At 34.0% G+C, this 24,028-nt stretch overlaps 1 protein-coding gene across 3 annotated transcripts in view; it reads left to right on the forward strand.

Annotated features, from left to right (window-relative positions):
* Positions 1 to 23,577, forward strand: part of lace (serine palmitoyltransferase long chain base subunit) — a 79,898-nt gene extending 56,321 nt beyond the window's left edge. For 2 of the 3 annotated variants that reach the window (XM_068368996.1, XM_068368999.1), the window contains 3 exons: positions 2,618 to 2,753; positions 20,861 to 20,990; positions 23,064 to 23,577. In XM_068368996.1, coding sequence (XP_068225097.1) covers positions 2,618 to 2,753; positions 20,861 to 20,990; positions 23,064 to 23,150 — 353 coding nt within the window. In that variant the 3' untranslated portion in view covers positions 23,151 to 23,577. Of the gene's footprint in view, positions 1 to 2,047; positions 2,184 to 2,617; positions 2,754 to 20,860; positions 20,991 to 23,063 lie in introns of all 3 variants that reach the window. The other variant, XM_068368997.1, reaches the window with a different exon arrangement.
* The last annotated feature ends 451 nt before the right edge of the window (positions 23,578 to 24,028 follow it).

The following is a 24,028-nucleotide window of genomic DNA, read 5'->3' on the forward strand; positions in this document are numbered from 1 at the left end:
AAGGTTTTGTCATCCTTTCGTATTTCTTTCAGAAAACTGCCGTTGTTTCGTTTAAAACTTCCTTTTTTGCTCTTAATGCTGTCCCCATATTGAGTCAGTTGCATGCACCCAGATATTGTTGCAGTTGAATTTTTTACGGCTTTCCCCCCCTCCCCCTATTAGCTGTCGTAACGGTATGTTAAAGGTGTGCTGTTTATGTGATAGTAAACGGTATAGATACGTATGTGTAAAGCTTCATTGGCAAACACCGCAGTAGAATATTCCCGATTACTAACTTGACTTGCGGATTTTATCCCCTCTAGTATGAAAACTGTAGTGCCCATTTTTGTTTTACTGTAGATCCTAATTTTTTTTTTTGTCTGTAATTTTAGACATTGTAGTAATTTTTTCCTGTTCTTAGTTCATTTCAGATTTAATATTAGGAGGTTTGGATGTACTCTCAACCCCATATGCTTTGGTATCTGCTGACGGTCTCGGGGGAAAATTCAGAGGCCATTTTTTTGGTGTGTCGTAAAATGATTTACTCATTGGATTAGATTTTGTTTCTTACTGGATCTTTAGGCATCATTGAACTGTGCAATATTTGTCTAAAAAGTGGAGAAGTATTGAATTAAAAACTCAAGATAGAGACTGGGGAAATCTAACCGAGGCCCTTTGCATTAATAGGCGTAGGAGGGTATGATGATGTGTATAGTATTGGAATTTTATTTAATTAAGGAAGAAATTTATTTGGTATATTTCTCAAAATTGAATTTGCAATGTAAGACATACTAACAATATGCTCTGGGTTTTGTTAGAGTTTAACTTTATTCATCATAAATTTCACTAATTTAGTTATAGATCTCTATTAAGAGATCCAGGATTCTCATCTACAGGAGGGGAAATCAATACAAAAAGAGTAGCATCATCTGCAAAGAGAGTAGCATCATCTGCAAAGAGAGTAGCATCATCTGCAAAAAGAGTAGTATCATCTGCAAAGAAAGTAGTATCATCTGCAAAGAGAGTAGCATCATCTGCATAAGTAACCATCTGGTTTTTCCAGTCCAAACAACAACTACATACCATGCGTACATTCATCCATTTTAATCTTTTGCTGGCTTGTCCTGCCGTAACTACATCATCTATGGCTCCATTTCTAAAGGAAACCAGTGTAAAGATAATGAGGATTGCATAGGTCTCTGTGTTAGCTGCAACAGATATTTGGGAAATTAGTTGGGTTGTAACGATATGTAAAATGCAGCAAGTTAGCAAAGGAAACGGGAAAATGTGCTTGCTAGGTTTTTCATTCTCATGTTGTAAGTAAATATAGATAATGTAGTTTATTTCATCTTCCCAACTGTCAAAATATGTCTAGAGGGTACTATTTCATTTAAAGAAAATAGAAGCTAGATACTTTTCTATGATGAGTAAATCATTTTAGTAATGTCCTAACAAACTACTCAATTGGGATCATTTAGTAGTAAGGTTGAGAAGGTTACCCTGGTTCCTTCATGAGTTCAGTTCTCCGCCTATATGCACTGTATACACGTACCTTAATTTGGAAGTGACGCTGTGAAACACGCCAGGCTCCACTTCTTAACATTCTCTCCCTCTCACTTTTAACCCTTTTATCCCCAAAGGACGTACTGGTACGTTTCACAAAAGCCATCCCTTTACCCTCATGGACGTACCGGTACGTCCTCGCAAAAAAATGCTATAATTTTTTTTTTTTTTCATATTTTTGATAATTTTTTGAGAAAATTCAGGCATTTTCCAAGAGAATGAGACCAACGTGACCTCTCTATGACAAAAATTAAGGCTTTTAGAGTAATTTAAAAAATATATACTGCAAAATGTGCTGGGAAAAAAATAACCCCCTGGGGGTTAAGGGTTGGAAATTTCCAAATAGCCTGGTGATAAAAGGGTTAACTCACTCACTCTCACCTGATTACCTGACCTCTCGTGAACAACAACATCAACAACAACAGCAGCCAACTTCCTTTGAAATTCCTCCTGCCGTCCTCAGATCCCCGTACTAACCCTCGTCCTTATGCTTCACTTCGCGTAGGTAAACGACGCCTTAGTCGACTTGCTAGAAATACCCAATACTTCCGCCGGAGAATAAAGCATATGGGGTTCATAGTGATCGGCAATGAGGAATCCCCTGTGGTACCTGTGTTACTGTATCTCCCAGCTGTCACAGCGTGAGTATATCCACGTCCCATCTGTGGCTTGACTCTCGCTCTTTCCATATTCTTCTCCTTCATTTTTATTCCGTAGATTAGGGATGGCTGCTGTCCGTCTGTCTCTTGGCACTGAAGACAGACGACATAGAGTCTGTAGTTGCGTATTTGGTAGACACCTGTTTTCTGATTTTTAAAAAGTTTATGCCCCTCGGTTCTCTAATCCCTAAACCGTCCTTTGTCTGCGTTGATTTTTTTAAACCTTTTCTTTTATCTTTTGTATTAAAGATCCTTTGGCTTTAACCTTGATCTGCTTTTTTGTCCAATAACATATCGACGTTCGTAGAGGATGTGATTTCTCGCCTCGCTTCCGTGATTTACCCGTAGGTAAGTAGACTTGTGTTTTTGGGGGAAAAAAGTGTTTTGACTATGTATTTCCTTATTTCAATCTATAGGTCGCAGACGAATCCTACAACTGTCTCGGAATGTCAAGTACTTTCGCCAGCGCCTCAGACAGAAGGGTTTCATTGTCTATGGGCACGATGATTCCCCCGTTGTTCCAATGATTTTGTACCTCATCCCCAAAATCTCGTAAGTAATGTCGGAAATGGCCAGTAAGTAGGTGCAAGATCTTAGTGGGAGTGTGGAGAATAATGTTGCCTCTAATGAATGTCTTTCAAATTTGTTTTTTATTTCACACACTGGTACATCTGTTCCCATTCTTACGTTCGGTTTGATTTTCAGGTTAGCCTTCAACGTAATGAAGATTGTGTTGTCTTACGAACATATATTTGTGTGATGAAAGATAATTCTTAATGAAATTAGGACTGTTGAGTCGAATAATCCTTTCTATTCTACATGATCTCAGGGGAACCCTGATGATGCTTTCTCAATCTTAATATAGAAATTGAAGTCAAACATATTTCAACAACACGCTTAATAAGTAGTGAAAACAAGACTCATTTGTTCCCTGAGTATTTTCATTATTATGTCTTTGTGCATTCAATCTCTTTTTACAGAATGATATTTGTTTCATTTCATACAAAATATTTTTATTATTTCTATTGGAATTGGTAACTGCTTGAGTATGCCTTTCTCTGTTTAAATTTTATTATATAGATTATTTTCTTTGTGAGGTGGATTTTCAAGTCATGAAGTCCGAATTAGAATCCTGTGTACATTCTGTGTATTCCGAATTTGTGTTTGTTCCTGAAAAAGGAAGGCCACCCTTATGATTACATTTTCATTCATTAAATTGTTTTTCCTGAAGCATTGGCTCACAGGAAAAGTTAGGAAAATAGATCATTTAAACTATATCAAGTGTCATTCATAAAATTATGAATATAATTGAACGTAACCAGGTATTTAAATGAGCAATTACTGTCTACTGTATTGTATAATTTCTATAATTAGTCACTACATGGCCATCTTATAAACTTAACTTTGAAATAAGTACCGCTTACAGATTGCTTTCCTTAAATATATTACAACAATTTTAAGATAAACAATTTGAAATGCCTCATGTTGTACTCGTTATGAGCAGTAAGATTTTGAAAGTGTTTTTTAATCCATTTTACAAAAATTTTGTGACAAGGGAGTTTATACTTTTTGACCGATATATTGTTCATATACTGTAATCTTTCTTTATAAGGCGAAGAAGGCTATCTATATGTCAATTATTATTAGATAAATGAAAATACCTCGGTTGAATAAAGAAAAAAATGTAAGACTGTTAATGTATCAGGAGCATAGGTTTTTATTCTAATACACGACATCATTTCCTTACAAGAAATTGTCATACCAAACAAAAATGAACATGAAATATAACCTGACATTTAAACACCTTGAGTGGCAATGTTGTTCTTCACCCGACCGCCAAAGTTGATGATAAAGTAGCAGCTGGAGTAAGAATGACTCCACCCGTGGCCAGTGCATGCATTGTGGATATCTATAAATAGACATTTTTGGGCCAATTTTTGGTACATACAGTAGTTGTGGCTGTTGTGTGGATGGTTTTGAAATGTTCTCAATATCATTTGAGATAGGTAGGACTCATTTAACGTGGTAGTTAACTGTAGATTTGATGACTGGGATTAATTTTTTTTGCTGTGGTTGTAGCAAGGAGCCCGTAGAAAAAAAATGTGGTTGCAGGAATTGCTATTGGTAGTAGTGTTTGTTAGGTTGGTGACGTTCTTGACAGAACACATGATGGAATCAATATACTGTACGTGGCAGTACGCAGTTAATTCGTTCTGCCTCTTGCTTAAGCTTAGAAATTAACTCTTTGATATTTTCTTCACACCAAGTACTTTTCGGTAGAAATTAACTCTGATATTTTCTTCACACCAAGTACTTTTCGGTAGAAATTAACTCTTTGATATTTTCTTCACACCAAGTACTTTTCGGTAGAAATTAACTCTGATATTTTCTTCACACCAAGTACTTTTCGGTAGAAATTAACTCTGATATTTTCTTCACACCAAGTACTTTTCGGTAGAAATTAACTCTGATATTTTCTTCACACCAAGTACTTTTCGGTAGAAATTAACTCTTTGATATTTTCTTCACACCAAGTACTTTTCGGTAGAAATTAACTCTTTGATATTTTCTTCACACCAAGTACTTTTCGGTAGAAATTAACTCTGATATTTTCTTCACACCAAGTACTTTTCGGTAGAAATTAACTCTGATATTTTCTTCACACCAAGTACTTTTCGGTAGAAATTAACTCTTTGATATTTTCTTCACACCAAGTACTTTTCGGTAGAAATTAACTCTGATATTTTCTTCACACCAAGTACTTTTCGGTAGAAATTAACTCTTTGATATTTTCTTCACACCAAGTACTTTTCGGTAGAAATTAACTCTGATATTTTCTTCACACCAAGTACTTTTCGGTAGAAATTAACTCTGATATTTTCTTCACACCAAGTACTTTTCGGTAGAAATTAACTCTTTGATATTTTCTTCACACCAAGTACTTTTCGGTAGAAATTAACTCTGATATTTTCTTCACACCAAGTACTTTTCGGTAGAAATTAACTCTGATATTTTCTTCACACCAAGTACTTTTCGGTAGAAATTAACTCTGATATTTTCTTCACACCAAGTACTTTTCGGTAGAAATTAACTCTTTGATATTTTCTTCACACCAAGTACTTTTCGGTAGAAATTAACTCTGATATTTTCTTCACACCAAGTACTTTTCGGTAGAAATTAACTCTTTGATATTTTCTTCACACCAAGTACTTTTCGGTAGAAATTAACTCTTTGATATTTTCTTCACACCAAGTACTTTTCGGTAGAAATTAACTCTTTGATATTTTCTTCACACCAAGTACTTTTCGGTAGAAATTAACTCTTTGATATTTTCTTCACACCAAGTACTTTTCGGTAGAAATTAACTCTGATATTTTCTTCACACCAAGTACTTTTCGGTAGAAATTAACTCTGATATTTTCTTCACACCAAGTACTTTTCGGTAGAAATTAACTCTGATATTTTCTTCACACCAAGTACTTTTCGGTAGAAATTAACTCTTTGATATTTTCTTCACACCAAGTACTTTTCGGTAGAAATTAACTCTTTGATATTTTCTTCACACCAAGTACTTTTCGGTAGAAATTAACTCTTTGATATTTTCTTCACACCAAGTACTTTTCGGTAGAAATTAACTCTTTGATATTTTCTTCACACCAAGTACTTTTCGGTAGAAATTAACTCTGATATTTTCTTCACACCAAGTACTTTTCGGTAGAAATTAACTCTTTGATATTTTCTTCACACCAAGTACTTTTCGGTAGAAATTAACTCTTTGATATTTTCTTCACACCAAGTACTTTTCGGTAGAAATTAACTCTGATATTTTCTTCACACCAAGTACTTTTCGGTAGAAATTAACTCTGATATTTTCTTCACACCAAGTACTTTTCGGTAGAAATTAACTCTTTGATATTTTCTTCACACCAAGTACTTTTCGGTAGAAATTAACTCTTTGATATTTTCTTCACACCAAGTACTTTTCGGTAGAAATTAACTCTGATATTTTCTTCACACCAAGTACTTTTCGGTAGAAATTAACTCTGATATTTTCTTCACACCAAGTACTTTTCGGTAGAAATTAACTCTGATATTTTCTTCACACCAAGTACTTTTCGGTAGAAATTAACTCTTTGATATTTTCTTCACACCAAGTACTTTTCGGTAGAAATTAACTCTTTGATATTTTCTTCACACCAAGTACTTTTCGGTAGAAATTAACTCTTTGATATTTTCTTCACACCAAGTACTTTTCGGTAGAAATTAACTCTTTGATATTTTCTTCACACCAAGTACTTTTCGGTAGAAATTAACTCTTGATATTTTCTTCACACCAAGTACTTTTCGGTAGAAATTAACTCTTTGATATTTTCTTCACACCAAGTACTTTTCGGTAGAAATTAACTCTTTGATATTTTCTTCACACCAAGTACTTTTCGGTAGAAATTAACTCTGATATTTTCTTCACACCAAGTACTTTTCGGTAGAAATTAACTCTGATATTTTCTTCACACCAAGTACTTTTCGGTAGAAATTAACTCTTTGATATTTTCTTCACACCAAGTACTTTTCGGTAGAAATTAACTCTTTGATATTTTCTTCACACCAAGTACTTTTCGGTAGAAATTAACTCTGATATTTTCTTCACACCAAGTACTTTTCGGTAGAAATTAACTCTGATATTTTCTTCACACCAAGTACTTTTCGGTAGAAATTAACTCTTGATATTTTCTTCACACCAAGTACTTTTCGGTAGAAATTAACTCTTTGATATTTTCTTCACACCAAGTACTTTTCGGTAGAAATTAACTCTTTGATATTTTCTTCACACCAAGTACTTTTCGGTAGAAATTAACTCTTTGATATTTTCTTCACACCAAGTACTTTTCGGTAGAAATTAACTCTTTGATATTTTCTTCACACCAAGTACTTTTCGGTAGAAATTAACTCTGATATTTTCTTCACACCAAGTACTTTTCGGTAGAAATTAACTCTGATATTTTCTTCACACCAAGTACTTTTCGGTAGAAATTAACTCTTTGATATTTTCTTCACACCAAGTACTTTTCGGTAGAAATTAACTCTTTGATATTTTCTTCACACCAAGTACTTTTCGGTAGAAATTAACTCTGATATTTTCTTCACACCAAGTACTTTTCGGTAGAAATTAACTCTTTGATATTTTCTTCACACCAAGTACTTTTCGGTAGAAATTAACTCTGATATTTTCTTCACACCAAGTACTTTTCGGTAGAAATTAACTCTTGATATTTTCTTCACACCAAGTACTTTTCGGTAGAAATTAACTCTGATATTTTCTTCACACCAAGTACTTTTCGGTAGAAATTAACTCTTTGATATTTTCTTCACACCAAGTACTTTTCGGTAGAAATTAACTCTGATATTTTCTTCACACCAAGTACTTTTCGGTAGAAATTAACTCTTGATATTTTCTTCACACCAAGTACTTTTCGGTAGAAATTAACTCTTGATATTTTCTTCACACCAAGTACTTTTCGGTAGAAATTAACTCTTGATATTTTCTTCACACCAAGTACTTTTCGGTAGAAATTAACTCTGATATTTTCTTCACACCAAGTACTTTTCGGTAGAAATTAACTCTGATATTTTCTTCACACCAAGTACTTTTCGGTAGAAATTAACTCTTTGATATTTTCTTCACACCAAGTACTTTTCGGTAGAAATTAACTCTGATATTTTCTTCACACCAAGTACTTTTCGGTAGAAATTAACTCTGATATTTTCTTCACACCAAGTACTTTTCGGTAGAAATTAACTCTCTGATATTTTCTTCACACCAAGTACTTTTCGGTAGAAATTAACTCTTGATATTTTCTTCACACCAAGTACTTTTCGGTAGAAATTAACTCTTGATATTTTCTTCACACCAAGTACTTTTCGGTAGAAATTAACTCTGATATTTTCTTCACACCAAGTACTTTTCGGTAGAAATTAACTCTGATATTTTCTTCACACCAAGTACTTTTCGGTAGAAATTAACTCTGATATTTTCTTCACACCAAGTACTTTTCGGTAGAAATTAACTCTTTGATATTTTCTTCACACCAAGTACTTTTCGGTAGAAATTAACTCTTTGATATTTTCTTCACACCAAGTACTTTTCGGTAGAAATTAACTCTTTGATATTTTCTTCACACCAAGTACTTTTCGGTAGAAATTAACTCTGATATTTTCTTCACACCAAGTACTTTTCGGTAGAAATTAACTCTGATATTTTCTTCACACCAAGTACTTTTCGGTAGAAATTAACTCTTTGATATTTTCTTCACACCAAGTACTTTTCGGTAGAAATTAACTCTTTGATATTTTCTTCACACCAAGTACTTTTCGGTAGAAATTAACTCTGATATTTTCTTCACACCAAGTACTTTTCGGTAGAAATTAACTCTGATATTTTCTTCACACCAAGTACTTTTCGGTAGAAATTAACTCTTGATATTTTCTTCACACCAAGTACTTTTCGGTAGAAATTAACTCTGATATTTTCTTCACACCAAGTACTTTTCGGTAGAAATTAACTCTGATATTTTCTTCACACCAAGTACTTTTCGGTAGAAATTAACTCTGATATTTTCTTCACACCAAGTACTTTTCGGTAGAAATTAACTCTGATATTTTCTTCACACCAAGTACTTTTCGGTAGAAATTAACTCTGATATTTTCTTCACACCAAGTACTTTTCGGTAGAAATTAACTCTGATATTTTCTTCACACCAAGTACTTTTCGGTAGAAATTAACTCTTTGATATTTTCTTCACACCAAGTACTTTTCGGTAGAAATTAACTCTTTGATATTTTCTTCACACCAAGTACTTTTCGGTAGAAATTAACTCTGATATTTTCTTCACACCAAGTACTTTTCGGTAGAAATTAACTCTGATATTTTCTTCACACCAAGTACTTTTCGGTAGAAATTAACTCTGATATTTTCTTCACACCAAGTACTTTTCGGTAGAAATTAACTCTTTGATATTTTCTTCACACCAAGTACTTTTCGGTAGAAATTAACTCTTTGATATTTTCTTCACACCAAGTACTTTTCGGTAGAAATTAACTCTTTGATATTTTCTTCACACCAAGTACTTTTCGGTAGAAATTAACTCTTTGATATTTTCTTCACACCAAGTACTTTTCGGTAGAAATTAACTCTGATATTTTCTTCACACCAAGTACTTTTCGGTAGAAATTAACTCTGATATTTTCTTCACACCAAGTACTTTTCGGTAGAAATTAACTCTGATATTTTCTTCACACCAAGTACTTTTCGGTAGAAATTAACTCTGATATTTTCTTCACACCAAGTACTTTTCGGTAGAAATTAACTCTTGATATTTTCTTCACACCAAGTACTTTTCGGTAGAAATTAACTCTGATATTTTCTTCACACCAAGTACTTTTCGGTAGAAATTAACTCTGATATTTTCTTCACACCAAGTACTTTTCGGTAGAAATTAACTCTGATATTTTCTTCACACCAAGTACTTTTCGGTAGAAATTAACTCTGATATTTTCTTCACACCAAGTACTTTTCGGTAGAAATTAACTCTGATATTTTCTTCACACCAAGTACTTTTCGGTAGAAATTAACTCTTGATATTTTCTTCACACCAAGTACTTTTCGGTAGAAATTAACTCTTTGATATTTTCTTCACACCAAGTACTTTTCGGTAGAAATTAACTCTGATATTTTCTTCACACCAAGTACTTTTCGGTAGAAATTAACTCTCTGATATTTTCTTCACACCAAGTACTTTTCGGTAGAAATTAACTCTTTGATATTTTCTTCACACCAAGTACTTTTCGGTAGAAATTAACTCTGATATTTTCTTCACACCAAGTACTTTTCGGTAGAAATTAACTCTTTGATATTTTCTTCACACCAAGTACTTTTCGGTAGAAATTAACTCTGATATTTTCTTCACACCAAGTACTTTTCGGTAGAAATTAACTCTCTGATATTTTCTTCACACCAAGTACTTTTCGGTAGAAATTAACTCTTTGATATTTTCTTCACACCAAGTACTTTTCGGTAGAAATTAACTCTTTGATATTTTCTTCACACCAAGTACTTTTCGGTAGAAATTAACTCTGATATTTTCTTCACACCAAGTACTTTTCGGTAGAAATTAACTCTCTGATATTTTCTTCACACCAAGTACTTTTCGGTAGAAATTAACTCTTTGATATTTTCTTCACACCAAGTACTTTTTGGTAGAAATTAACTCTGATATTTTCTTCACACCAAGTACTTTTCGGTAGAAATTAACTCTTTGATATTTTCTTCACACCAAGTACTTTTCGGTAGAAATTAACTCTGATATTTTCTTCACACCAAGTACTTTTCGGTAGAAATTAACTCTTTGATATTTTCTTCACACCAAGTACTTTTCGGTAGAAATTAACTCTGATATTTTCTTCACACCAAGTACTTTTCGGTAGAAATTAACTCTATTTTCTTCACACCAAGTACTTTTCGGTAGAAATTAACTCTCTGATATTTTCTTCACACCAAGTACTTTTCGGTAGAAATTAACTCTTTGATATTTTCTTCACACCAAGTACTTTTCGGTAGAAATTAACTCTCTGATATTTTCTTCACACCAAGTACTTTTCGGTAGAAATTAACTCTGATATTTTCTTCACACCAAGTACTTTTCGGTAGAAATTAACTCTGATATTTTCTTCACACCAAGTACTTTTCGGTAGAAATTAACTCTGATATTTTCTTCACACCAAGTACTTTTCGGTAGAAATTAACTCTTTGATATTTTCTTCACACCAAGTACTTTTCGGTAGAAATTAACTCTGATATTTTCTTCACACCAAGTACTTTTCGGTAGAAATTAACTCTCTGATATTTTCTTCACACCAAGTACTTTTCGGTAGAAATTAACTCTCTGATATTTTCTTCACACCAAGTACTTTTCGGTAGAAATTAACTCTTTGATATTTTCTTCACACCAAGTACTTTTCGGTAGAAATTAACTCTCTGATATTTTCTTCACACCAAGTACTTTTCGGTAGAAATTAACTCTGATATTTTCTTCACACCAAGTACTTTTCGGTAGAAATTAACTCTGATATTTTCTTCACACCAAGTACTTTTCGGTAGAAATTAACTCTGATATTTTCTTCACACCAAGTACTTTTCGGTAGAAATTAACTCTGATATTTTCTTCACACCAAGTACTTTTCGGTAGAAATTAACTCTGATATTTTCTTCACACCAAGTACTTTTCGGTAGAAATTAACTCTTGATATTTTCTTCACACCAAGTACTTTTCGGTAGAAATTAACTCTGATATTTTCTTCACACCAAGTACTTTTCGGTAGAAATTAACTCTTTGATATTTTCTTCACACCAAGTACTTTTCGGTAGAAATTAACTCTGATATTTTCTTCACACCAAGTACTTTTCGGTAGAAATTAACTCTGATATTTTCTTCACACCAAGTACTTTTCGGTAGAAATTAACTCTCTGATATTTTCTTCACACCAAGTACTTTTCGGTAGAAATTAACTCTTTGATATTTTCTTCACACCAAGTACTTTTCGGTAGAAATTAACTCTCTGATATTTTCTTCACACCAAGTACTTTTCGGTAGAAATTAACTCTGATATTTTCTTCACACCAAGTACTTTTCGGTAGAAATTAACTCTGATATTTTCTTCACACCAAGTACTTTTCGGTAGAAATTAACTCTGATATTTTCTTCACACCAAGTACTTTTCGGTAGAAATTAACTCTGATATTTTCTTCACACCAAGTACTTTTCGGTAGAAATTAACTCTGATATTTTCTTCACACCAAGTACTTTTCGGTAGAAATTAACTCTTTGATATTTTCTTCACACCAAGTACTTTTCGGTAGAAATTAACTCTGATATTTTCTTCACACCAAGTACTTTTCGGTAGAAATTAACTCTCTGATATTTTCTTCACACCAAGTACTTTTCGGTAGAAATTAACTCTCTGATATTTTCTTCACACCAAGTACTTTTCGGTAGAAATTAACTCTTTGATATTTTCTTCACACCAAGTACTTTTCGGTAGAAATTAACTCTCTGATATTTTCTTCACACCAAGTACTTTTCGGTAGAAATTAACTCTGATATTTTCTTCACACCAAGTACTTTTCGGTAGAAATTAACTCTGATATTTTCTTCACACCAAGTACTTTTCGGTAGAAATTAACTCTGATATTTTCTTCACACCAAGTACTTTTCGGTAGAAATTAACTCTGATATTTTCTTCACACCAAGTACTTTTCGGTAGAAATTAACTCTGATATTTTCTTCACACCAAGTACTTTTCGGTAGAAATTAACTCTTTGATATTTTCTTCACACCAAGTACTTTTCGGTAGAAATTAACTCTGATATTTTCTTCACACCAAGTACTTTTCGGTAGAAATTAACTCTTTGATATTTTCTTCACACCAAGTACTTTTCGGTAGAAATTAACTCTGATATTTTCTTCACACCAAGTACTTTTCGGTAGAAATTAACTCTGATATTTTCTTCACACCAAGTACTTTTCGGTAGAAATTAACTCTCTGATATTTTCTTCACACCAAGTACTTTTCGGTAGAAATTAACTCTTTGATATTTTCTTCACACCAAGTACTTTTCGGTAGAAATTAACTCTCTGATATTTTCTTCACACCAAGTACTTTTCGGTAGAAATTAACTCTGATATTTTCTTCACACCAAGTACTTTTCGGTAGAAATTAACTCTGATATTTTCTTCACACCAAGTACTTTTCGGTAGAAATTAACTCTGATATTTTCTTCACACCAAGTACTTTTCGGTAGAAATTAACTCTGATATTTTCTTCACACCAAGTACTTTTCGGTAGAAATTAACTCTGATATTTTCTTCACACCAAGTACTTTTCGGTAGAAATTAACTCTGATATTTTCTTCACACCAAGTACTTTTCGGTAGAAATTAACTCTTTGATATTTTCTTCACACCAAGTACTTTTCGGTAGAAATTAACTCTTTGATATTTTCTTCACACCAAGTACTTTTCGGTAGAAATTAACTCTGATATTTTCTTCACACCAAGTACTTTTCGGTAGAAATTAACTCTCTGATATTTTCTTCACACCAAGTACTTTTCGGTAGAAATTAACTCTTTGATATTTTCTTCACACCAAGTACTTTTCGGTAGAAATTAACTCTGATATTTTCTTCACACCAAGTACTTTTCGGTAGAAATTAACTCTTTGATATTTTCTTCACACCAAGTACTTTTCGGTAGAAATTAACTCTGATATTTTCTTCACACCAAGTACTTTTCGGTAGAAATTAACTCTTTGATATTTTCTTCACACCAAGTACTTTTCGGTAGAAATTAACTCTGATATTTTCTTCACACCAAGTACTTTTCGGTAGAAATTAACTCTTTGATATTTTCTTCACACCAAGTACTTTTCGGTAGAAATTAACTCTTTGATATTTTCTTCACACCAAGTACTTTTCGGTAGAAATTAACTCTGATATTTTCTTCACACCAAGTACTTTTCGGTAGAAATTAACTCTTTGATATTTTCTTCACACCAAGTACTTTTCGGTAGAAATTAACTCTTTGATATTTTCTTCACACCAAGTACTTTTCGGTAGAAATTAACTCTGATATTTTCTTCACACCAAGTACTTTTCGGTAGAAATTAACTCTTTGATATTTTCTTCACACCAAGTACTTTTCGGTAGAAATTAACTCTTTGATATTTTCTTCACACCAAGTACTTTTCGGTAGAAATTAACTCTTTGATATTTTCTTCACACCAAGTACTTTTCGGTAGAAATTAACTCTGATATTTTCTTCACACCAAGTACTTTTCGGTAGAAATTAACTCTGATATTTTCTTCACACCAAGTACTTTTCGGTAGAAATTAACTCTTTGATATTTTCTTCACACCAAGTACTTTCCGGTAGAAATTAACTCTGATATTTTCTTCACACCAAGTACTTTTCGGTAGAAATTAACTCTTTGATATTTTCTTCACACCAAGTACTTTTCGGTAGAAATTAACTCTGATATTTTCTTCACACCAAGTACTTTTCGGTAGAAATTAACTCTGATATTTTCTTCACACCAAGTACTTTTCGGTAGAAATTAACTCTCTGATATTTTCTTCACACCAAGTACTTTTCGGTAGAAATTAACTCTTTTGATATTTTCTTCACACCAAGTACTTTTCGGTAGAAATTAACTCTGATATTTTCTTCACACCAAGTACTTTTCGGTAGAAATTAACTCTCTGATATTTTCTTCACACCAAGTACTTTTCGGTAGAAATTAACTCTGATATTTTCTTCACACCAAGTACTTTTCGGTAGAAATTAACTCTGATATTTTCTTCACACCAAGTACTTTTCGGTAGAAATTAACTCTGATATTTTCTTCACACCAAGTACTTTTCGGTAGAAATTAACTCTTTGATATTTTCTTCACACCAAGTACTTTTCGGTAGAAATTAACTCTCTGATATTTTCTTCACACCAAGTACTTTTCGGTAGAAATTAACTCTTTGATATTTTCTTCACACCAAGTACTTTTCGGTAGAAATTAACTCTGATATTTTCTTCACACCAAGTACTTTTCGGTAGAAATTAACTCTTTGATATTTTCTTCACACCAAGTACTTTTCGGTAGAAATTAACTCTGATATTTTCTTCACACCAAGTACTTTTCGGTAGAAATTAACTCTGATATTTTCTTCACACCAAGTACTTTTCGGTAGAAATTAACTCTTTGATATTTTCTTCACACCAAGTACTTTTCGGTAGAAATTAACTCTGATATTTTCTTCACACCAAGTACTTTTCGGTAGAAATTAACTCTTTGATATTTTCTTCACACCAAGTACTTTTCGGTAGAAATTAACTCTGATATTTTCTTCACACCAAGTACTTTTCGGTAGAAATTAACTCTTTGATATTTTCTTCACACCAAGTACTTTTCGGTAGAAATTAACTCTGATATTTTCTTCACACCAAGTACTTTTCGGTAGAAATTAACTCTTTGATATTTTCTTCACACCAAGTACTTTTCGGTAGAAATTAACTCTTTGATATTTTCTTCACACCAAGTACTTTTCGGTAGAAATTAACTCTGATATTTTCTTCACACCAAGTACTTTTCGGTAGAAATTAACTCTTTGATATTTTCTTCACACCAAGTACTTTTCGGTAGAAATTAACTCTTTGATATTTTCTTCATACCAAGTACTTTTCGGTAACTATGCCGGAAGAAATTTAATTAACAGCACAGTGTACAATAGGCTGTACTTATTACAACATTTACTAATTGCTTTTATCATCAATGTGTAGATGTTAGCTTATATTATAAGATAAAAATGATATTTGATTCCATCAATGTTGGTAACTGGCTGGCTATTTATGCCAGGATCCAATTTTAACCTTTTCCAGTGGTTCGTTTATTACATTTCTGAAGCCCTTAATGTACAAGCCTCCTGTAGCCTTTATTGTATGAAATTATTATTTGTTCATGGAGAAGGAAAAGCCCTTCAAAGTATACTCCATTGTTATGTTTGTCATACTACTGCTATTATTAATATTCGATTTCACCGCCATCGTCGTTGGTATTATTAATGGCCAGGCGTCAGGAGAATATGTGGGGGCAGTACTCTTGCTTTTAAGATGTCGTCTAAAGGTAGGGTATAAAGAAATGTATATATGCAAAGCATATGTATATACATAGGCAATTTGTGTGTGTATATACGTATACTGTATGTACATAGGAAAAAGAGAACTTCCGTTCCCTAGCTTGCAACCACCAACGCCACCTGTGACATAATTGGTGTTGTTGGTGTTAGTAGTATGGCCTATTTAGAGCTTCTATTTTCATTTGTAATGCTTGATACTACTATGGATAGGATCATGCTCTTGAATAGTAAACTTTAGCACTATAAAGGTACCGTGATCGAGGCGAATGATTTTGGATTCGAAGAGATTTTTTTTTCTATTCATAGTTTTGGAAAATACAGTCGCTGCTCTAGTGGTGCATGACAGCAAGAAGCTGTAGCTGTGAAAATTATATAGCTTCAATTAGTGTCTTTTGATGTTGACTATAGTGATAGACATTGTTAGAACAAAATTAATTTTAGTGAATGAACTTCTTTTTTTTTTTAGTCTCCCTCCGCTTAATCTTGTGTCAGCTGGTATGATAATAAACCCCTTTTCCTGATAGCCATGTTTATTTTATCTTAAAAAATCTTTTACCAGTTAATAGCAGAAATACCTTTCCAAAACTTGTGCATGTGCATGATGTTTTGTGGGGTCAATCCAGTTTAGGCTAGCCATTTTGTCAAGTGAAGTGCGGGATGTGTTTGGATAACTCGTTCCGTCACAATTCGAATGTACACGAGGTTCTTGCCTTGCTAGTTAACTTGTCTTGCAAATCAGGGAGTCAGTTTGACATTTAGCAGGTTGTCTGGACCTCTGCCAACGAGTGAATTCTTAGATTAGTGTAGTTATAATAGAGGTGTGTTTTTAAACATCTGGTAGATAACATACATGCATTACAGTATTTAATATCAGGACTTATAGTGATTTGCTTTTATATCATATGACCTCATTATTAGCAGATGTAAAATGCCATAGCTTGGACCATGGTTGCCACGGGTTCCGTTTGCCTGTGCGTGCAAAGGAAGCGCAGGGTTCAGATGAAGTGAATGAAGCAATGTTGTAAATATAGACATCCACATCTAGAGCTTTCATCCATTACTTGATTCTGTTTGTCATTTCGTTGACACAACATACAGGGTATGCTAATAAACTTGATGACCCTAACTTCATAAATTGACATATCCTAATCGTAAGTCATTTGCTCAATGTACACTCCTAGCAAGCAATCTTCAGTGGTTTCTCATGCTGTATTGTCAGTAATACTTACATTAAATTTACATCATCATCTCCTCCTCCTAGGCCTATTGACGTGAAGGGCTTCAGTTAGATTTCGCCAGTCGTCTTCTCCTTGAGCTTTGAAATCAATACCTTAACATTCATCTCCTACTTCACGCTTCATAATCCTCAGCCATGTAGGCCTGGGTCTTCCGACTCTTCTAGTAGCTTATACAGCCCAGTTGAAAGTTTGGTGAACTAATCTCTCTTGGGGAGTGCGGAGAGCATGCCCAAACCACCTCCATCTACCCCTTTCCATGATCTCATCCACATATGGCACTTGAGTAAGCTCTCTTATAGTTTCATTTCTAATGCTGTCCTGCCATTTAACTCCCAATATTCTTCTGAGGGCTTTGTTCTCAAATCCTCTAAATCTGTTGGATATTTCTTCACGGTTATATTTTTATTTTTTTCTCTCTATTGACCTCTCGGCAACTATATCCTTTAAGAGGTTGGACGTAATGATCCCTAATTCAGAAACATATTTCTAACGAGTTATTTCCTCTTCCGGCCGTAAACCTCTTGTTGCTACTGCACCACCATGTAACTTTTGAGCTACCACCATTTATCAAGAGTCTGATTGTAAATAAATTTCAATATTCAATATACTCTCCACCGTTTGTGGTGGATAACGGGGGATGGTGGGCTGTGGCACCCTAGCAGTACCAGCTAGACTCAGCTGAATCCCTCGCCAGGCTGAGAGGAGTAGAGAGAGGAAAGGTCCCATTTTGTTCCTTTGTTTGATGTCGGCTACCCCACAAGATTGGGAAGTGCCTTGGTAAATACAATATACTGTATTTCATCTTATTGTATATCCCTTTTTATTATTTAACTTTGTTTTAAATTGTTAGTTTTTACTCTTCATATGAATTTTGTTGAATTTTCATCATACTCTACCGAGGTACAGTCATCGTCTGCTTTTGTTCTCGATGGTAACTACGGAATCGACTTGTTCTCACGAGGGGTTATTTTCTCTGGATATTGATATTGATATATTAATTCTAATATAAATTTCTAACTTCTCCTCCTCCTGGTAATCGTATCTTCCTTGGTGGCTGTTGTTAACGAAGGTAATTTAGTTTAGAGGAAGTTTTCTGTTTACAACTTCCTTTGCACTGCCAGATGAAGGTTGATTCTTTCCGGAGTAACTTAGACTTGCAGAATATTGAATTATTTGCAAATTAATGGAATTATATTACAAAACATGTGTTTAATACATCCTTTTTGCTTGGTTCTATGGTAGCAGGTAGGGCATTTAGTTACTCATGTTTCAGTGAATTCTATTTGCATATCGTTTCTTCATCCTGTCATTTATCACTCTCCCTTGTGTACTCAGGGAACAGTTAATGTTCATGGACAAGCTAAAGGGATTAGCTGGAAATAAAAGTACTGCAGTGATCAGAGATGAGAAAAGGAATAGCAGGATTAGCAGAAGATAATAGTAGTGATCAGAGATGTGAATAAAGGTATTGGATCCAATGATCAACTGGTTTTGTACCAGCATGGTCTCATATTTCATTAGAACTCGTTAAAACTGGTCAGTTATTTCTCCTTTTCGGTGCCTTGTGTTGTTTCTCATTTTAGGTTCATCGTTGCTCAAAACAGCTGAATTTTTTTATCCTATTTTTTCTTAGTGTGAAGAATCATCTTTGTCTAGGATTCATTCGAATAGATATTTCAAAATCATAAGTTAAATTTTCGAGTCTCAGCAGATTTCGGGATCCAGGCTAGAGTAACCGGCGTTTCAAATCCACTTTCCGGCTGAGACGGGTTTACAGGTCTGTTTATTCTAGCATTGCCGTATGATGATGCCCGAGTTTTGTGATCGTGAATGCAGAGCAAGAGAAGCCAACTAGTTTCAGAAGATTCTTTGGGTTGGTATTTATACCTGGATTATTTTGCTGAATTCAGAACTGGTGGGATTTCTGTCCATCAAACGATAAAGTAAAGCAGTGATTGAACAGTATGTGTTATCGGGTATATTTGCGTGCTTAAAGTCTTCTACTATTGCAAATTGTTATGTATAACTGTACATATTCACCTTTTGTATATAGCTACACTCATGCAAAGTTCCGGTCGTACTATGTCCTCGTGTATTGTGTGTCAAATATAACATCAGACTCCAAGGTGTTTATAATGTATATACTTCATGTATTTTATTGACCGTATAGAGTAAGGAATTAAAACTACAGTATGATACAGTTAAGGAACAGTCAAATATTTTTCCATCCAATTTTGGTCTTTTACCACTAGAATGCCAATTAAAAGACGATGAATCTCGAATTTGATCTAATGAAGTACATTATGTAACCAACCTCGGAAAACAACCCACAGGCTTGTCGCTGTCTTTCACATTTTCGTTTTGGGAGTTCTCTTCCGTCCCGTCTGTCTTGTATGCTTTTTCTTCCTTTATTCCCGTCTGTTCCAGGTCATTATGAATACTAGTTCTCCAAGGATTTTTTCCATTGATTTCTATCTTGTCAGATTGGTACAAGTTGCTTAACTGCACTATTGTTTTCCTTCCTTTCTTATCCTTTGCGATTTGGGTCTTCTCTGGCTTTTGTATGACAGCTCATCTCTGCAAAATATCTCTATCCAGTACAATGATCTTGGATCATTGAGTTTCCTTTCAAGTCTTGTTTTATTTTGCTTTAAAACTCGTTACAGAGATTACATCCTATTTGGATCAAGTAAGTACTGTAGCCATTGTACTTTCCATCAAGGACTTTATTTATAATATCCTTTTTGGTCCTCAGATTCATAAATACATTATACTTTCTCTCTGTAACTTTTTCATGTTATTTTCCCCTTTGTTTTCATTTTGCCTCGTCGATATTTAATTCTCCAAGCACTGGTGTGTGTGTGTTTGTTGGACCGACTTCTTTCTTTATAAGGCAGATCTCTACCCTTATAAGTAATCCTTACTCTTTATTGTATCATTGAGGTTAAGAAATTTGACTCATTCTAGTAATAGTAACCTTCATGTGGGGTTTATCTACCGACGTCGCAGGTTTCGCCGACAACAAATCGATGTTTGAACTTTGAATGCAGTTAGAATTAAGGGGAGAATCTTTGTCAAGATATGTTTGTGCGTTAGTGCTTGTGCTGTGTACATACTGGCCAAATTTTGTCTGATTATTATTTTATTATAGTATTTAAGTTATCCCACATTATTTTTATCAGATAGTCATTTGTTTTAGCTTAGTTTTTAGTTAATCTATCTATATAATTTAGTTATTTCTTCTGCATATGGGAGCTATGGTCACCTCTTCTAACGTAACGAACTAACTCGCCTAACGAGATCAAACAAACAATCTTTATATGACATCCTGTAATGTTTATTTTATTGAAATGAATTGTGTGGGATTGTTTGCTAGTTGTGTTTAGAGGTAATCTACCGGTAATCGATACTATCTCTTTGTTTCAGCCTCATAGCTTTTGTAAATACACTTTAATGAGGCGATTGTGTGTCTAGATGTAAGGGTTTGCCATTTTGAGAATGACCTTGTTTTGTGGATGAGATTAAACCTGAGGTGTTGTGGTAATTTTCATAGACGAGTAGCTAATCATGAGATATTTGTATGGAGTTTGGAGTACCCTGTTGTAGTTGCTTATAAAAGTATTCGCCCTCTTTGCTAATTACGTAGGCCGAAGACTCTCAAACGAATGGTATACGCTCTTGCAGGATGTTTGTCAGGGAGCTAACGAAGCGTGGAGTGGCCGGCGTCGGCGTGGGATTTCCGGCTACGAGGATCACCGGGGGAAGGATGAGGTTCTGTCTATCTGCCGCGCATACGAAGGAAATGCTAGACAAGGTCAGTGAGTTGTGGTCAGTATCTTTGTAACCAGAGTGAGGGATCCAATACAGTACTGTCTAACCAGTTATACGGCCCAATATTGCTAGCAGTAGTATCTCAATGGGTGGTGCCCTGGCTAACATACTGAATCAATGTTGAAGAAAAACACAATTTTAGCCAATGTGTCTTCAGAATAAACATTTGGCCAATTTTCATACCTTTTTTTAAGTATATATTCTTACTAGGTTTCTATTAAAGGTCTTCAGAATTATAATATACCTGTAATACTAGCGGAACCCGTGTAAATTATACGAAATATTTTCAATATTAATTATCTTGTTCCTAACCTATGCATGCTTGAATAATATATCCTGAGATTAATTTTATAATCTGGGTTATGGAAATTGATAGAACTCAATTTTTTGTCTAATATTTAAAAAAAAGAATCAGGTGCTAAAGACAAAATTGGGAAAAACTATATAAGATGCGCTTTGGTTAAGTAATCAAAGTCTAATGTGAATTTGTAAGAGTATACCATGAAATCATTTCTGTTTTCTTTAAAGTGTGACACAAAATAAATAACACACACACACTATCGTATTAATATATAGGTAATGAGTATTTTCACTTGAATAAAGGCAAATATTGACCTTTTAAGCCTAGTAAAACTGGTGTGCTGATGACATTTATGTATGTGTAAAACAACTAGCCACTGACAGATATTCTGGTGTATATCGCACAATAATAATGTTTATAATTGGCCCAAAGTTGAGCATGTGAAGTAGATGCATCATACATTTACATTAAGGTATTTGATAAGCCTGTCAAATTGTAATTGATGTTCTGTTATGATTATTGTTTACTTGCTAAGCTACAACCCTAGTTGGAAAAGCAAATGCTACAAGCCCAAGGGCTCCATCAGGGAAAAATAGCCCAGTGAGGAAATAAATAAACTACAGTATAAGAGAATTAATGAACAATTGAAATGAAATATCCGAAGAACAGTAACAACATTAAATTAGATCTATCATATATAAACTATAAAAACTTAAAGAAAAAAAGAAGAGGAGATTCAAGATAGAATAGCGTGTCCGAGTTTACCCTCAAGCAAGAAAAGTTAAAGAAGAATAAGGGAAGAATATATCTGTAATCGCATCACAAGTGCTCTCGCACACTACCGTAATGATGCTGATGATATGGACTTCCCTTTGAATTACATCAAGGATGGTATTTAAGAATTGCCTCTTGCTTACATTCATGTTTTTTATCATTATATTGAGGCAACTAACTGGCAGCTTAGATGTCAACGCTTCCTCTCTCTCAGGTACATCGGTTTCCTTACCTCATACGCTATTCGGTTGTCCCTTAACTTGACCCAGCCCCAGTTATGACCTCAGATTCAAGAATAAATGCCCAGGTGATGTCAAGAGTCCTTTTGAATCTGTGACCTCTTGAAACATAACAACAATGGTAGATATAAAGAAAAATAGAGGGACATGTATTGACTGTTGAGGTAAATCACAGCTCTTCAGTGTGGATAATACTTGCAGCTCAAAGCATTCTGTGAGAAGCGGTTAATAACTGCAATGTAATTGTTCAGTGGCCACTTTCCTCTTAGTAAGGGTAGATGAGACTCTTAGCTTTGGTAAGCAGCTCTTCTAGGAGAAGGACACTCCAAAATCAAATCATTGCTCTCTAGTCTTTGGTAGTGTCATAGCCTCTGTAACATGGTGTTCCACTCTCGGTTGGATTAAAGTTCTCTTACTTGATGGTACACTCGGGCATGTTATTCTATCTTATTTCTCTTCCTCTTGTTTTTTGGAAGTTTTTATAGTTTATATGGTATATGAAAAATCTAATTTAATGTGGTTACTGTTCTTGAAATATTTTATTTAGATTGTTTATCACTTCTTTTGTATTTGATTTATTTCCAAGATCCTTTCCTCACTGTGAGCTATTTAACTGTGTTGGAGCCCGTAGGCTTATAGCATACTGCTTTTCCAACTTGGGTTATAACTTGCAATAATGATGATTATTTGTTTGAGTTTAATATTCATAACTTAGCCTTGAGTTTCTAACATCTCCCTACAGATCCTGGAGGAGGTCGACGAGGTGGGCCACTTGTGCAGTGCCCACTACTCCAGCATTCCAAAGAGCAAAGAGCCCATCGAGTGGTAATACATCTGCCATAATACATCTGCCGTCGGGCCGGAGACAAGGACGTCCCAGTGTGACGATGGTGCTTGGTAGGAGGAAAGCACAAGTTTGCATCTGTGAATTTTATAACTGCAAGAATATTTTTTTATGAATTATCGTTTCTATCCACTTCATTTTCCTACAGTTTCAAAGAGAGCTGCTCGTTACATGTTTTTGGAGTAAATTATACGAATCTTTTATGCCTGTCTGTATATTATCACTGGGTTAGGAAGTTCAAATGGAATTTTAGTATGACCTTTAGGCAATACTGATCCAAAGATTGTTTAATTAGCTGTAATATGCTGAGTTTTTTTCCTACTGGATATGTGATTTTTGTACGTTTTTGTCAAGATATGTATGATGGGTGTTTTATTTGGAAATACAATGTATTTTATGCAATATTAGCAAACTGGTACTTTTACTCTCCAGTTTTTTGTTGGCAGTGATTTGCGGAAAACGTTCTAGAATATTATGTGGAAAACGCTCTAGAATATTGATTTGCGGAAAATTTGCGGAAAACGTCATAGAATATTGACATGTGGAAAACGTTCTAGAATATTGATTTGCAGAAAACGTTCTAGAATATTGATTTGCGGAAAACGTTCTAGAATATTATGTGGAAAACGTTCTAGAATATTGATTTGCAGAAAACTTTCTAGAATATTGATTTGCGGAAAACGTTCTAGAATATTGATTTGCAGAAAACGTTCTAGAATATTGATTTTCAGAAAACGTTCTATAATATTGATTTGCGGAAAACGTTCTAGAATATTGATTTTCAGAAAACGTTCTAGAATATTGATTTGCGGAAAATGTTCTAGAATATTGATTTGCAGAAAACGTTCTATAATATTGATTTG

The sequence above is a fragment of the Palaemon carinicauda genome, unplaced genomic scaffold (assembly GCF_036898095.1).
Source record: "Palaemon carinicauda isolate YSFRI2023 unplaced genomic scaffold, ASM3689809v2 scaffold34, whole genome shotgun sequence".
Lineage (NCBI taxonomy): Eukaryota > Metazoa > Arthropoda > Malacostraca > Decapoda > Palaemonidae > Palaemon > Palaemon carinicauda.